The sequence below is a fragment of the Phocoena phocoena genome, chromosome 5 (assembly GCF_963924675.1).
Source record: "Phocoena phocoena chromosome 5, mPhoPho1.1, whole genome shotgun sequence".
Classification (NCBI taxonomy): Eukaryota; Metazoa; Chordata; class Mammalia; order Artiodactyla; family Phocoenidae; genus Phocoena; species Phocoena phocoena.
The window spans coordinates 35,802,654-35,820,389 of record NC_089223.1 but is presented as its reverse complement, the minus strand read 5'-3'; the positions used below and the strand labels follow the sequence as shown (position 1 = coordinate 35,820,389).

Sequence of the window (17,736 nt, the reverse complement as noted above, 5' to 3'; positions counted from 1 at the left end):
GTCCCATCCAGGCCCTGGGCTCTTGTCTTCAAACCCACACACTTTCCACGGTCCCAGGACCTGGTCCCATCAACCTGTGGTCCATGTGGGTGTAGGTGGGTCGTGGTGGAGGGGAGGATCAGAGGATGCCTCACTGTGGCAGTGAGAGTCCCTCAAGACACAGGGCAGGCTTTTCACAGGAAGGATTATTTTCTCATTCCCAGGAAGGAAAAGACACTTTGGAGCTGTGTCTTCTCTCTGACCCAGAGAGTTGCTGAGCTTGGCTTCACACCCTGGAGCTACTGAGGGCAGCGAGTCGCCTAGCTACTCTACGATAGGCCGCAGGAATGAAGGAAGCCTCTCTGAACACCTGCCTGCACCCCAGAGTCCTGCAACATTCAGGACAGGAAGAAGGGAGACCCGAGGGTTCACCTGCTACTCAGCGCAGAGACCCAGTAGCCTGGCCTCCTAAGAAACCCACCTCAGTGCAGCCCCGATGGCTGTGGCAGCGGCCCTAGCTGGACTCCAGGCAGAAGCCAATTGTTCCATCTGTCTGGAGGGCCTGAGAGACCCCATCACCACTGAGTGTGGGCACAACTCCTGCCTCTTCTGCATCCAGTGGTCCTGGGCTCACCTGGAGGACAGGTTCCCCTGCTCTGTGTGCCGCCACCTGTGCCAGGAGCGGCAGGTGAGGAGCAACACCTAGCTGGGCAGGATGATCCGTGTGGCCAGGCTGCTCCAGAGCAGCCGGAGCAACAGGAGGAGCTGTGAGGAGCCGCGCCTGTGTGAGCTGCACCGTCAGGTCCTGAGCCTCTTCTGCGAGGAACACGTGGACGTGCAGTGTCCCCTGTGCGCACGGACCCCTGAGCACCAGGGCCACTTGGTGAGGCCGGTGGGTGAGGCTGCGGCTGACCACCGGCAGAGGCTCGGCGCTTACGTGGAGCCTTTGAAGAGGCGGGTGGCAGATGCCCACAGCCTGGTGGCCGCGCAGGACAGAAAGCTGCTGGAGCTGCGGGAGCTGGTGCAGCGCCAGCAGTTGGAGCTGGCCTCGGAGTTCCGGCAGCTGAGCCGGGCTGTGGACGGCGAGCAGGAGGCCGTCCTGGCGAGACTGGTCCAGGAGGAGCAGGACATCCGGGAGCAGCGGGGCGCCAACATCACCGCCTCCTCAGACCACATCTGCGAGCAGCGGGGCCTCCTGCACGAGGTGACAGAGAGAAGCGTGCTGCCTGGAGCCAGGCTGCTGAGTGGCATCGGGGCCGTCCTGGGCAGGTGCGAGCGTCTGAGGTGCCCCGACGTCTACTCCTTCCAGCTGAGGCGGGAAGGCTGCAGCCTGCCCCCCGCAGCACTTGGCTCTGCAGAAAATCATTCAGAAGTTCCGGGAGGACGTGAGCCTGGACCCCGAGACAGCGCATCCCAACCTGCTCGTGTCCGAGGATAGAAAGTCGGTGACGTTTGCGAGGAGCAGGTAGCTTTTTCCCCCAAGCGCGCAGAGATTCTGCACGGAGCCTGCGGTGCTGGGCTCTGTGGGCTTTGCCAGCGGCGGGCGGTAGTGGGAGGGGTGGGTGGGCGGGGCCTCGTGGGCTGTGGGCGTCTGCGCAGACTCCGCCTCCAGGACCGGCGCTGGGCGCATGTAGGGACTGAGACGCCTCTGGACTCTGGGGTTTCGCGGAGGGGATTGTGAGGCCCGCGGGCCGGGGGGCGCCCTTCCCCTGGAGCTGAAGGAGGAGCCTGGCGGGATCGGTGTGTATCTGGACTATGAGTTGGGCGCGATTTCCTTCTACAGTTGGAAGGACAGGTCCCACATCCACTCTTTCACCGACAAATTTTCTGAGATCTTAAAGCCCTATTTCTCTATCGGATGCTATACTCAACCTCTTACAATCTGCGCAGTAAGAGATTACTAAGGATGATCTTTGACTTTGCTTCTTTTTCTTCCTGAAATTTATGGACAGTAGGTAGAATGTTTACAACTGTCCTTACATCTGGCACCGAGATTTTTTTTTTTAATGTTTATTTGACTTAAAGTCATGAAGTAAGTTTTTCTCATTTTGTTTTCTATTTTGTTGCTGTTGTTGGTGGTGTTTCCATAGCAGTAGAAATGTTGTGGGAACTAACAGGGACGTGGAGTGTAACTGTAAAGCGTTTCTGGAATTCTAACGTTGGAGCGTATAAAATTGTAATTTCACAGCTTCAGTAAATGTGTGAACACTTGCATATTTCCTATACCTATACATTTACCTGTTCCATAAGCACCTTACACGTTCCATGTGGGAGAGGAAACACACCTGTGTGGAGACAGTTCTCAGGGGGCGTCTTACACACGTCGGGAGCAAGGGACCGACCACTCAGGACTGTGTTTCCCAGGACGTTTTTATGGGAAACAGCCTTGAAAGATAGAGGTGGCATCTCCATCAGAGCACAGGCAGGTTTGTATACTGTCCAGTCTCCCTCGAGGGCAAAGGTCAGGCAGATTTATTGCCTTTTATACAGAGGTTGGATTTTGCTCATTACCAGTAGTACTGGTAATTACTCTCTTACTTGAAATTTGAGATTGTCCAGTAGCTGTGACATTATGTGAGATGATTTATACATCTTCCTGGGAGATATTTGACATAGAAAAAGATCAGTCTTATACTTTTCCTTGGTTTTTTATTTTGGGGGCCTAGTAACACCCCCTCCCCCACTGTGACATGTGTGATCATAGTTCCCCAGCCAGGGATAGAACCTGCGCCCAATGCAGTGAAAGCTCTGAGTCTTAACCACTGGACCACCAGGGAAGTTCCCCTAAATACTTGCAGATTGTCCCTGCTCCTTCCTGTGCTTAGGGAGGTTTGTTTCCATGTCTCAACAGGGTTAAACTGGCTGCTACTTTTCTCTTCCTGGTTCCAACATTTAAGCATGTTTCTATTCTATTTCTAATTTTCACAGTAGCTTATTTCATCTTTGAGTGTGACTCATCTATTTTTGTTTTGTTATGAAAAGCAGGCATATAAGTTTGTGTAGTAAACATGTAGATACAATTTAAAGGAGAATAGTAAAATTAGTACCCATGTATATAACACCTAGGTGAAGAAATCAAACATTACATGGTAGCTCAGAGGCCCCATGGATTCTAACACACTATATCACCCCCATTTTCCTCAGCTTGAAGCATCCAGTATCTTGATATTAATAATTCCTTTGTTTTTCTTGAAAGGTTTACCACACATGCATATCTTTACAACCAATAAAGTTATATTCTAAAAAGCCAGAGACCAATAAGAAACGTCACTGAATACTCAATTTATTTTACTACATAATAGACTAAATGAAAACAAGTCTCATGTTTATCTCAATAGATGGCAGAAAAATCATTTGATAAAATTCATCATCCATAGTTATGGACTGAATGTGTCCCACCACAAACTGTATTCAGAGGTGGGGCACTTAAGTAGGTAATCAATGTTAAATGAAAATGGTGACAAATCTAATATGACCAGTCAGTGATTTAAAAAAAGGAAAATTTAGCAAATTAGGAAAAGGTCATTGCCTTAATGTGTTAGTTGATATCTACCAAAACCCACCACAGTGATGAAATTCTGCTAGTGTTCTGTCTGACAATGGACCTCAAACAAGGATTCTTTTTTTTTTTTTGCGGTACGCGGGCCTCTCACTGCTGTGGCCTCTCCCGTTGCGGAGCACAGGCTCCGGACACGCAGGCGCAGCGGCCATGGCTCACAGGCCCAGCCGCTCCTAGGCATGTGGGATCCTCCCAGACCGGGGCACGAACCCGCGTCCCCTGCATCGGCAGGCAGACTCTCAACCACTGCGCCACCGGGGAAGCCCCAAACAAGGATTCTTGCTATCACCTGTTTAACACGGTGTTGGGCCCTACTTCAATGACTGTCCTTAAAAGGAGAAAGACACCAGGGATGTGCATGCATAGAGAAAAGGCCATGGGAGGGCATGGAGAGGTTCTCTGCAAGCCAAGGAGGCCTCAGTAGAAAAACCTGCAGACACCTTGATCTTGGACCTCCAGAACTGCAAGAAAAGAAATTTGTTTTGTTTAAACCAGTCAGTCTGTGGTGTTTTGTAAGTCAGCTTTCCCAGGTTAATACATGGAGTCACGAGAAGAAAAAAAAATTTAGAAAATTAGACAGTGAAGCGAACTTCCTTAATCTGTTGAAGGATATCTACCAAAACCCTACAACACTGATAAAATTCTGATAGTTTTCTCTTAGAATGGAAATGCGACACCTATTCAACAATGCGTTGGCATTCATAAGCAGCACAAACAGTCAAGGAGGGAACAACTATAATAATTGGAAAGAAAAAAAAATAGGAATTTTCCTATTATTAAATTTTATGATTTTTTACATAGAAAACCCAAAATGATTTACAAATGAATTTAATACATATGTAAATTTTGCAAGGTTGCTACATACAAGATCAATATGCAAAATTCAAGTGCATTTCTGTATAAGAGCATCAATCAGAAAATGAAACTTGCCACTTGTAATAGAACCAAAAAACAGCAAATACCTAGGAAGAAATCTCACAAAAATATGCATGTCTCTGCATAGATGATTGTAAAGCATTACAGAGAAAATCTTTAAAAGGACAAAAATAGATGACAGGAATTACCACATAAAATATTAAGAAGATTGAATGTTATAATGATGTCATTTCCCCCCCCCCAATTAAATTTCAGTCATTTAATGAGAAGGGATCCAGAATACTGAACTGATTCTGTGTATATAAGTCAACTCCAACCACATATGAATGGACATACTATAGGGCATTAAGGAGCTAAAATAGAGGAATATCTTCATGATCTCTCAATTAAAATTTGTTTTTAGTTAATATCTACAAAAATGCATCTGCCATGAAGGAAAATGTAAGTTTGACCATATGAAATTTTAGACTTCCTTTTAATTAGAGGGCAGTATAAAGAGAGTGTGGGGAAATTTGAGAAAAGATATTTCCAATTTATACAACTGACAAAGGGCTACAAATATTATTCCACATTTTTATCCAAGAAAGATGCCTTGCCAGAGTCTTCATGCTTCAAAGGGAACAGCAGATTACAACACACACACACACACACACACACACACAAACACACTAATACACTCATGGTTTCCTCTCAGAATGTGGCGCTCAGTGCTAAGCACCTATAACATGAAATATCCACATGTGACTAATACCAATCAGGTTTAAAACAAATGCTTCTCTAAATAGCTAAACTTCCACCCTCTAAACAAAAGAAGTCCTCGGAAATTGTGAGTTATAATGTTGTCAAGAGGGGGCTTAGAAACCTCTAAACACTCCACCCAAAACCTGTGAGAATAAGCAAATTCAGTGAAGTTGCAAGATACAGAATCAATAGCCCAAAATTTCATGTTTCCATATACTAACAACAAACTATTCAAAAGATAAATTAAGAAAAAAATCCCATTTAAAAACACAAATTGAACCAAGGAAGGGAAAGACATGTACAGTGATGAAAGAAATTGAAGATATTAATAAATAGAAAGATATTCTATGTTCATGGATTAGAAGAGTTAATATTTTTAAAATGTCTATACTACCCAAAGCAATCTACAGATTCAACACAATCTCTATCAAAATACCAATGACATTTTTCTTTTTTTTAACTTTTTAGTTGATGTATAGTTGATGTACATATTATATAAGTTAAAGGTGTATAATATAGTGATATACAATTTTTCTTCTGTCAATCCCAAACTTCCTAACTATCCCTCTGCCCCCGCTCCCCTCCGGTAACCAAAAGTTTGTTCTCTGAGTCTATGAGTTTATTTCTGTTTTGTAAATAAGTTCATTTGTATCATTTTTAAAATTCCACATATAAGTGATATCATATAATATTTCTCTTTCTCTGTGTTACTTACTTCACTCAGTATGACAGTCTCTAGGTCCATTAATGTTGTTGCAAATGGCATTATTTCATTCTTTTTAATAGCTGAGTAATATTCCATTGTGTACATGTACCACAACTTCTTTATCCATTCCTCTGTCAATGGACATTTAGGTTGCTTCCAGGTCTTGGCTATTGTAAACAGTGCTTCAGTGAATATTGGGGTACATGTATCCTTTCAGATCATATTTTTCTCTGGATATATGCCCAAGAGTGGGATTGCAGGGTCATATGGTAGTTCTATTTTTAGTTTTTTAGGAACCTCCATACTGTTCTCCACAGTGACTGTACCAATTTACATTCCCACCAACAGTGAAGGAGGGTTCCCTTCTCTCCACACCCTCTGCAGCATTTATTATTTGTAGACATTTTGATGATACCCATTCTGACTGGTGTGAGGTGATACCTCATTGTAGTTTTGATTTGCATTTCTCTAATAATTAGTGATGTTGAGCAGCTTTTCATGTGCTTCTTGGCCATCTGTATGTCTTCTCTGGAGAAATGTCTATTTAGATCTTTTGCCCATTTTTTGATTGGGTTGTTTGGTATTTTGTTGTTGAGTTGTATCAGCTGTTTGTATATTTTGGAGATTAAGTCCTTGTCCGTTACATTAAATGGTAATTTTTAAAACTGCTCTTTTGAGGTATGATTGATATACAAAAAGCTGTACATATTTAATGTATACAACTTGATGAGTTTGCATATACATATACATCCATGAAAACATCACCACAATTTATGCCATAAACATATCCATCACCTCCCAAAGTTTCCTCCCTCCCTCTTTATTTTTTTATTATTATTATCATTATTATTAAATGGTAATTTTGATGAACCATTGGTAATTTGATATGGATTGTATTGAATCTGTAGATTGTCTTGTGTTGTATAGTCATTTTGACAGTACTGATACTTCCAGCCGAAGAACATGGTATATCTTTCCATCTGTTTGTGTCATCTTTGATTTCTTTCATCAGCATCTTATAGTTTTTGGAGCATAGGTCTTTTGCTTCGTTAGGTAGGTTTATTCCTAGGCATTGTATCCTTTTTTGTGCAATAGAAAAAAGGATTTTTTCTTGAATTTCTTTTTCTGATCTTTCATTGTTAGTGTCTAAAAATGTAACAGATTTCTCTGTATTAATTTCGTATCCTGCAACTTTACCAAATTCATTGATGAGCTCTAGTAGTTTTCTGGCATCTTCTTTAGGATTTTCTATCTATAGTATCAGGTCATCTGCAAACAGTGACAGTTTAACTTCTTTTCAAATTTGGATTCCTTTTATTTCTTTTTCTTCTCTGATTGCCAATGGCATTTTTCATAGAAATAGAACAAACAATCCTAAAATTTGAATGGCACCACCCAAGATCCCCAATAACCAAAGAAATTTTAAGAAAGAAGAAAGCTGGAAGCATTATGCTTCCTAATTTCAAACTCTATTACAAGGATTCAGTAATCAAAACAGTAAAGTATTGGAATAAAAACAGACACATAGAACAATGGAACAGAGGAGAGAGGCCAGAAATAAACCCAGGCATACATAGTTAATTTATGACAAAGGAGCCAAGAATATGAAATAAAGAAAGGACAATTTCTTCAATAAATGGTATCGGGACAATTGGACAGCTACATGCAAAAGAATGAATCTTATACTATGCACTACCTTATACTATACACAAAAAAACTCAAAATGGATTAAAGACTTGATATAAGATGTGAAACCATAAAAATCCTAGAAGAAAACATAGATGTTAAGCTCCTTGATATTGGTTCTGGCAATGATATTTTCAATCTGACACAAAAAGCAAAAGCAACAAAAGAAAAAATAAACAAGTGGGACTACGTCAAACTAAAAAGCTTCTGCACAGCAAAGGAAGCCATCAATAAAATAAAAAGGCAACCCTAAATGTAAGAAAATATTTGCAAATCATACAGCTGATAAGGCGTTAATATCCAAAATATAAAGAGAGCTCATACAATTCAGTAGCAAAAACAGAAAACAAACAAAAACCCCACAAAACAACAACAAAACAAAGAATCCAATTAAACATGAGCAGAAGATCTTAATAGACATTTTTTTTCAAAGAAGACATACAGATAGCCAACAGACACCTGAAAAAAATGATGAGCATCAGTAAACATCAGGGAAATGCAAATCAAAGCCACTGTTAGATATCATGTCACACCCATCAAAATGGTTATTATCAAAAAGACAAGATATAACAAATGTTGGTGAGGATGTGGACAAAAGGGAACACTTGTGCACTTTTGGTTGGAATGTAAATTGGTGCAGCCTCTATGGAAAAGAGTATGGAGATTCCCCCCAAAATTAAAAATAGAACTACCATATGATCCAGCAATTCCACTTCAGGGTATTATCTTAAGAAAATAAAAACATTAACTTGTAAATGTGTATGCACTCCCATGTTTTTTGCAGCAGTATTTACAATCAGCAAGACATGGGAACAACCTAAGTATTCACTGATGGATAAATGGATAAAGAAGATGTGGTATATATATAATGGGATATTCTTCAGCCATAAAGAAGAATATAATATTGCCATTTGTGACAACATGGATGGACTAAGAGTGTATTATTTTAATTGAAATAAGTCAGACAGAGAAAGACAAGTAGTGTATGATTTCACCTACATGTGGAATTTAAAAAGAAAAAACAAAAACAACAAGCTCATAGATTCAGAGAACAGATTGGAACATTGGTGGCTGCCAAAAGTGTGGGGGTGAATGGTGGGTGAAATGGGTGAAAGTGGTCAAAGAGTACCAACTTCCAGTCATAAAATAAAGAAGTCATGGAGATTTAATACGCAGTGTGGTGACTATACTTAATAATACTGTATTACATATCTGAAAGTTGCTAAGTTTAAATTTTTTTATTGAAGTATACCTGATTTACACTATTGTGTTAATTTCAGTTGTACAGCACAGTGATTCACTTATATATATAAATGCATATATATACATATTTTTAGATTATTTTTTATTATAAGCTATTATAAGATATTGAATATAGATCTCCTGCTATACAAATAAATCTTAAAAGTCCTCATCATAAGAAAAAAATTTTTATAACTCTGTATTGTGATGTAACTATGATGATAACTAGACTTACTGCAGTGATCATTTCACAATATATACAAATATAGAATCATTAGATTATACATCTGAAACTAATATAAAGTTTCATATCAATTATGCCTCGATTAAAAAAAAAGAGGACCCTGATTTGAACATTTAATAAAATTAACTAAATTTTCAAAAAATTAAACTTTCCAGATTTAATTAATTTATTTAAAATATTGATAATATAGATAATTTGTATTTTTGTAATATAAATAGTTTATTTCAATTATTTTAGAGAGAAGAACATTTTTTTAAAGAAATAGAACTTAAATCATATATGGATCTAGGGATTGCTTAAAGAGATGCTGACAATCATGACATGTAAGAGTGGTTTATGTCATTAAATTAAAATTTTATAATTTCTTTGATAAAATTAATTCATGATCTGCAATTCCATTGCAGTGTTTGATGTGATATACAAAAATCATGGTTTATTTCCAAATCTAAATATTGATTGAAGCATTTTTTTGAAATTCCAGGTATCACTGCATTAACAGAGTGCAGTTTCTAAAATTTAAAATAAAACAGCTTTGAGAAAAAACATTCAAGAAAACTTGTTCAAATGGCATTACTGTCAGTAGAAGGCACATTTTGTGAATGTCGATAAAAACATATTTTTTCCTGAAATAAAGGCAAGAAAAAATGTGTACAAAACATAAAATAATTAGTGAATTATATATGAATTTATTTTATTATTCATCCAAACATTGACAGCCATCAACTGAACACCAAGAAATGCCCAATAATAATTATATTCAGTTACATTTACTTGCATATACTTAAAGTGTAGAGCTTGATAAGCTTTGCCCATCACCATAATCAAGATAGCAAACATCTTCAGCATCCCCCAATCCTTCCTCATGGCTTTTTGTAATCTCTTCCTTCTGCTTCGCTCCTCCTCTCATTTTATCACCAGGCAACCATTGATCTGCTTCCTGTCACTATAGATTAGTTTGCACTTTTTAGAATTTTATATAAATAAAATCATACTGTATATGCTGTCTTTTGCCTGGCTTCTTTTGTTCAGAATAATATTGTATGAATCAATAGTTCATTCTTTTTATTGCTGAGTAGTATTCCATTGCTTAGATATAACACTATCGGGTTATTCATTCACCCACTGATAAACATTTGGGCCAGAAAAAACATCTCTCCACGGGGATTACGAGTTGCGTTTTTGTCCATCTCTTGTCTTATTAGCAATGACTTCAGAGATCAATTTAAGTCCCTTGTTTGGTAGCAGAATATAGACTAGCCTCAGACTACATTGATTAAAAAAAATCAAACCCCAATAAAAATGTGTGCAAAGACAGCAACATAATTCATAGATACATACAAAAGGTATACAGATAACCCTTCGGCAAGTTCGTAGTTTCATTTGCTATGTATCCTTTGCAAATATGCTTAACCCCAAATCAAGCCTCTAGAAGTGGTTTTCATTTTACAGTTGCCATGGAATGAATGTTTGTATCCCCCCGAGAAGTCTTGTATTGAGGCCATACTCCTCAATGTGGTGATATTTGAAGGTGGAGCCTTTGGGAGGTCATTAGTTCTTGAGATTAGAACCCTCAGAAAAGGGATTCATCCTGAGAAGAAGAGACAAGAAAGATATGATCTCTCTCCACCATGTGAGGACGAGCAAGAAGGTGGCCATTTGCAAGCCAGGGCTTTCCCCAGGAACCAATCTGGCTAGCACCCTGAAATTAGACTTCCCAGCTTATTTCCAGAAATGTGAGAAATAAATGTCTGCTGTTTATGGTATTACCTGAAAGCAGTCTGAACTAAGACAACAGGAAATACAGGGGATACAGAAACAAGTTAAAGGACAGAATAAGGAACGAATCAGTCAAATGTAGAATGCAGAATATTCTACACCGCAATTGGGCTGGGATTTTCCAAAATTGAATATCTCTTGCAAAGAAAAATGGGGCAGGAGAATTGTTCTAGATTCAAAAAACTACAGAGATATAACAACCCAATGCAGTGTTTTAACCTTAATTAGATCAAGGATGGGAGTGGTGGTGTAATAAATATCTGTTTGGGGTGACTATTGGACTATAAAAGCTATTTGGGAAACTATTAGAGAAACTTGAAAAAGAAGATATAATAATTAATAATATAATAATAATGGGCTTTAATTTTCTTATCTATGATAATGGTATGCCATTATAAGTAAGAGCATGTTCTCATTATTATGAGATTTCTGCTTAAGCATTCAGGAATGAAATATGATATATGTGATTTAACTTCAAATGTTTCAGAAAAACAAACAAACAAGAAAAGTACGATTCAGTTTCACAGATAAGAATTTCTGAAGTCCTAACTCCATCCTAACAACAAGTAAAAGCTGAACAGATTTGAATAATCAACACCTTTCCTTGAATTTGTAAAAGAGGAGAGAACTCACAGGAAAATCACTGTCCCAAGACTGGAAATCACTCTCTCAACACTTTCCAAGACTGATGAATACACTGAGTCACAACTTACAAATGGAAACCCTTTGAGAATGTGTGCTGGTGTGGGAAAACCTGAACTGTAATTAATGAATTGCTGGAGGCTCATTGGACAACTCTGGGAGCTAGAATTCTCAGAGGACCCAGTATTAGGGAGACCTCCGCAATACTGTGAAATTTACCTCCAGGATCTTGACCAAATTCTCACAGTAAATATCAGAGGAAAATCCACTTGTGCCTCTATTAGGGGGAAGGAAAAGGAATCATTCTGAAATATGTCAGAGCACTCTATTCCTCTTAACGAGGCTTGCCCTTAGGAGAAGCTAGTTAAGCAGAGCCTAGCCTGCTGGGGAATTATCAGAGCTTACCTGAACTGGGTAAAAGGAAATACCCAACACTAGTCAGCTCTAACCTTCCATGTGGGGAAAGGGAAATACTCAACTCTACCTCACTCTAGCCATCCTGTCCCACCTAAGTAAGAAGGGAGGACTGAGAAGCACATGTGAAGTTCACAGTCCAGAGGCACAAGCTCATTAGATGACTCCATATTCTGATTCCAACTATGTGACATTCTGAAAAAGGCAAAATTATGGAGACAATAAAAAGTACCAGGGGCTGGGGTGGGAGAGGGAAGAATACTCAGAGAGGATTTTTAAGGCAGTAAAAATACTGTGTATGATATTATAATGATGGATATGTATCATTATATATTTGTCCAAACCCACAGTATGTACAAAACCTAGAGTAAACCCTCATGTAAACCAAGGGCTTGGGGCGATTATAAGTCATCGATTGTAACAAATGTACTACTGTGGAAGGGGATGTTGATAACAGGGAGGCTATATTGTGTGGGGGAAGGGGTACATGGGAATCTCTGTACCTTCCTCCATTTTCCTGTGAACATAAACCTGCTCTAAAAATAAAATCTAACTAAAAAGAAAAAAAAAAAACAAGAAGAAAGATATGTATATGTACAGACACACAGAGAAATAAAGTAAATTAGGCAGTTAATTGTTGAATTGTTAAATCTAGATGGAAGGGTGTTTATCATATCATTCTTTCAAGTTTTCATCATGCTTTAAAATTTTCAAAATGAAAAGTTTGGGAAAGAAACTATTGCATTTCCAGGCTGTGGGTTATTTCTTGGCACACCACAGGCCCTCACGAAGTATTTGCTAATGAACAAAGCCTGGGATAGATTCCTGGCTCTCCTCCTCCCCTGGTGGGTGACCGGGAAGGCTCCTTCCCCTCCCAAAGCCTCAGCCTGCTCCTCCGTAAACAACTGGACTGGAGTTGGGAATAAAGAAGATAAATATTTGAGAGCTTTCATTCAAGGATATACGTATTTGCATATGCACTTAGAGAAATAAAGCTTGATAAAACATCTTTCCAGAATTCTGACACTTAAGGAAGAAGTCCTACTAAGAGAACTTGCTTATCTCTCGCTGTGCCTTGAGACCAGGGCTCTCAAAACCACTTGTCTTATCTAGATCTTCTCTAATTTTTGTGACTGAGGAAAAAAAAGGGGTGGGGAAGAAGCCTTTCTAAATTTAACTTATTTCAACTGTTTAAAAACTACTGAGTTTTATATTGTAATACCTGATTCATGACTAAGTTTAGGAAATGAAGCTATGAGATCTCTGGTTGTGTTTCTCTATATGTCTGTGTGCAATGTATATATGTCCTTAACTTCGGATGGTATTATCAAAATTAATTTGACAATGAGCTCTACTTAATTGGCTTAAAGGAAATTGAGTGCTTATATAAATTCTCAAAAATACAGAAGGTAACTGGCCAGAATTAATTTCAGGTTCCCATGGACTGGGAAATATTCAGTATTAAATTAATATGTAGTATTAAACTTAGTTTAAGCTTGTTAATTTAATTAATGTAGACATGTCTTAACAGTCATCAACATTAAGTACTGATATAATACACTTACTGTACCTAGGTTTAACAGAAGTCAAATAAAAACTTATTATATCTGTTACAAATCATCAACAAGGAAAATAACTCAATATAAAAATTTTTTTTGAAGGACAGTAAATGTAAATGAAGTAAGTGCTTTTATGTAAACTCTATAGGAATAATTATATTTTAGGAATGTGTACTTAAGAATAATTCCTCCAGAGATCCAGCAAGTTGAAATTTAGAGTTGTGCTAAATTAATTTATATGATGAAAGTTTGTTGAATAGCTGGATCATTCCCAAATAAAATAAGATACTGAGACATCAATTACTAAACAAAGAAACTAAAGGTATTTAGAGCTATCAATGAATGTGTTTGGTGCCACCCTGAGATGTTCCCTATAAGAAAGTAAATGTTTTTAGGAATTATCATTGGTATTTTCACCAATCTACAGAATGCTAATGTAAAAGACAACTCATAATGGCCTACTTCTTGGTTGTCACTAGAAATTAAGGTTTTTAAGAGTTGAGGACTCTAGTTTAAACATGTAATTAAAGCTAATACAAGAAATAAAGGAAACATTTCAGTATACAGTAGAAAAGCAGGATGTGTATTTTCAGTAAAGGAGGTATGAGGAATGGAATTGCATTTTATTACAGGAAGGGAAAGTAAGTCTGTCTTAGAGCTGGTTGTTTCTGGATGAAAAAAATAAGGGACAAAACTAATATGAATACAGAAAGTGATAGAGGGTTTGGGGATGGTCAGGATTGGCTAGGTGTAGACTGAAGTTAATTAAATAAGTGAATTTTGTTGTTAAAAGCAAGCTGGTACAGACTCTCTCTTGCAAGAGCACCAGAATCACAGCTAACTGTTGAACAATCATTAACAGGAAGACACTGGAACTCACCAAAAAAGATACCCTGCATACAAAGACAAAGGAGAAGCTGCAATGAGACGGTAGGAAGGGCGCAATCACGATAAAATTAAATTGCATAAACACTGGGTGGGTGACTCATAAACTGGAGAACAATTATACCACAGAAGTCCACCCACTGGAGTGAAGGTTCTGAGCCTCATGTCAGGCTTCCCAACCTGAGAGTCTGGCAATGGGAGGAGGAATTCCCAGAGAATCAAACTTTGAAGCCTAGTGAGATTTGATTGCAAGACTTCAACAGGACTAGGGGAAACAGAGACTCCACTCTTGGAGGACACACACAAATTAGTGTGTGCATCAGGACCCAGGGAGAAGGAGCAGTGACCCCATAGGAGACAGAACCAGACCTATCTGCTAGTGTTGGAGGGTCTTCTGCAGAGGCAGGGAGTGGCTGTGGCTCACCAGGGGGACAAAGACATTGACAGCAGAAGTTCTGGGAAGTACTCCTTGGCATGAGCCCTCCTGGAGTCCATCATTAGCCACACCAAAGAGCCTGTAGCTTGCAGTGCTCAGTCACCTCAGGCCAAATATCCAAAAGAGAGGGAACTCAGCCCCACTCATTAGCAGAGAGGCGGATTAAAGTTTTACTGAGCTCTGCCCACCAGAGCAGCACCAAGTTCTACCCATCACCAGTCCTTTCCATCTGGAAGCTTGCACAAGCCTCTTAGATAGCCTCATCAACCAGAGAGCAGACAGCAGAAGCAAGAAGAGCTACAATCCTGCAGCCTGTGGAACAAAAACTACATTCACAGAAAGAAAGACAAAGTGAAAAGGCAGAGAACTGCATATCAGATGAAGGAACAACATAAAACTGCAGAAAAACAACTAAATGAGGAGGAGATAGGCAACCTTCCAGAAAAAGAATTCAGAATAATGATAGTGAAGATGATCCAGGACCTCGGAAAAACAAAGGAGGCAAAGATCAAGAAGATGCAAGAAATGTTTAACAAAGACCTAGAAGAATTAAAGAACAAGCAAACAGAGATGAACAATACAATAACTGAAATGAAAACTACACTAGAAGGAATCAATAGCAGAATACCTGAGGCAGAAGAATGGATAAGTGACCTGGAAGACAGAATGGTGGAATTCACTGCTGCAGAACAGAATAAAGAAAAAAGAATGAAAAGAAAGAGGAAATTGACAGTAACACAATAATAGTGGGGGACTTTAATCCCTCACTTACACCAATGGAGAGGCCTAAGAGATCTCTGGGACAACATTAAACACAACAACATTCACATTACAGGGGTCCAGAAGGAGAATAGAGAGAGAAAGGACCTGAGAAAATATTTAAAGAGATTATAGTCAAAAACTTCCCTAACATGGGAAAACAAATAGCCACTCAAGTCCAGGAAGCACAGAGAGCAGGATAAACCCAAGAAGAAACATGCTGAGACACATAATAATCAAACTGACAAGAATTAAAGACAAAGAAAATTTATTAAAAGCAACAAGGGAAAAACAACAAAGAACATAGAAGGGAACTCCCATAAGGTTAACAGCTGATTTCTCAGAAGAAACTCTACAAACCAGAAGGGAGTGGCACAATATATTTAAAGTAATGAAAGGGAAGAAACTACAACCAAGATTACTCTACCCGGCAAGGATCTCATTCAGATTCGATGGAGAAATCAAAAGCTTTACAGACAAGCAAAAGCTAAGAGAAGGCAGCACCACCAAACCAGCTCTACAACAAATGCTAAAAGGACTTCTCTAAGTGGGAAACACAAGAGAAAAAAGGACTTACAGAAACAAACACAAAACAATTAAGAAAATGGTCATAGGAACATACATATAGATAATTACCTTAAATGTGAATGAATTAAATGCTCCAACCAAAAGACACAGGCTTGCTGAATGGATACAAAAACAAGACCCATATATATGCTTGTCTACAGGAGACCCACTTCAGACCTAGGGACACACACAGACTGAAAGTGAGGGGATGGAAAAAGATATTCCATGCAAATGGAAATCAAAAGGAAACTTGAGTAGCAATACTCATATCAAATAAAATACACTTTAAAGTAAAGAATGTTACAAGAGACAAGGAAGAACACTACATAAGGATCAAGGGGTCAATTCAAGAAGAAGATATAACAATTATAAATATATACTCACCCAACATAGGAGCACTACATAAGGCAACTGCTAACAGCTATAATAGAGTAAATTGACATTAACACAATAATAGTGGGGGACTTTAATACCTCATTTACAACAATGGACAGATCAACCAGACAGAATATTAATAAGGAAACACAAGCTTTACATGACACAATAGAACAGATAGTTTTAATTGATATTTATAACACATTCCATCCGAAAACAGCAGATTACACCTTCTTCTCAAGTGCACATGGAACATTCTCCAGGATAGATCACATCTTGGGTCAAAAATCAAGCCTCAGTATATTTAAGAAAATTGAAATCACATCAAGCATCTTTTCTGACTACAATGCTATGAGATTAGAAATCAATTACAGGAATAAAAACGTAAAAACCACAAAAACATGGAGGTTAAACAATTCATTACTAAATAACCAAGAGATCACTGAAGAAATCGAAGAGGAAATCAAAAAATACCTAGTGACAAATGACAGTGAAAACATGGTGATCCAAAGCCTATGGGTTGCAGCAAGAGCAGTTCTAAGAGGGAAGTTTATAGCAATACATGCCTACCTCAAGAAACAAGAAAAAAATCTCAAATAAACAATCTAACCTTACACCTAAAGGAACTAGAGAAAGAAGAACAAACAAAATCCAAAGTTAGCAGAAGGAAAGAAATCATAAAGATCAGAGCAGAACTAAATGAAATAGAAACAAAGAAAACAATAGCAAAGATCAATAAAACTAAAAGCTGGTTCTTTGAGAAGATAAACAAAATTGATAAACCATTAGCCAGACTCATCAAGAAAAAGGGGGAGAAGACTCAAATCAATAAAATTAGAAATGAGAAAGGAGAAGTTACAATGGACACCGCAGAAATACAAAGCATCCTAAGAGACTACCGCAAGCAACTCTATGCCAATAAATTAGACAACCTGCAAGAAATGGACAAATTCTTAGGTATAAACTTCCAAGGCTGAGCCAGGAAGAAATAGAAAATATGAACAGTCACAAGTAATGAAATTGACACTTTGATTAAAAATCTTCCAACAAAAAAAAGTCCAGGGCCAGATGACTTCACAGGTGAATTCTATCAAACATTTAGAGAAGAGCTAAAACCCATCCTTCTTAAACTCTTCCAAAAAATTGCAGTGGAAGGAACACTCCCAAACTCCTTGTATGAGGCCACCATCACCCTCATACCAAAACCAGACAAAGGTACTACAAAAAAGAAAATTACAGAGCAATATCACTGATGAATATAGATGCAAAAATCCTCAACAAAATACTAGC

The 17,736-nt window shown here is 38.6% G+C and overlaps 1 protein-coding gene across 1 annotated transcript in view; it reads left to right on the top strand.

Moving 5' to 3' along the window:
• Nucleotides 1-475: 475 nt before the first annotated feature.
• TRIM75 (tripartite motif containing 75) overlaps nucleotides 476-17,736 on the top strand; it is a 30,890-nt gene continuing 13,629 nt past the window's right edge. The window contains 3 exon segments of the mRNA XM_065877210.1: nucleotides 476-1,312; nucleotides 1,314-1,424; nucleotides 1,614-1,868. Of these exon segments, the coding sequence (XP_065733282.1) occupies nucleotides 476-1,312; nucleotides 1,314-1,424; nucleotides 1,614-1,868 (1,203 nt within the window).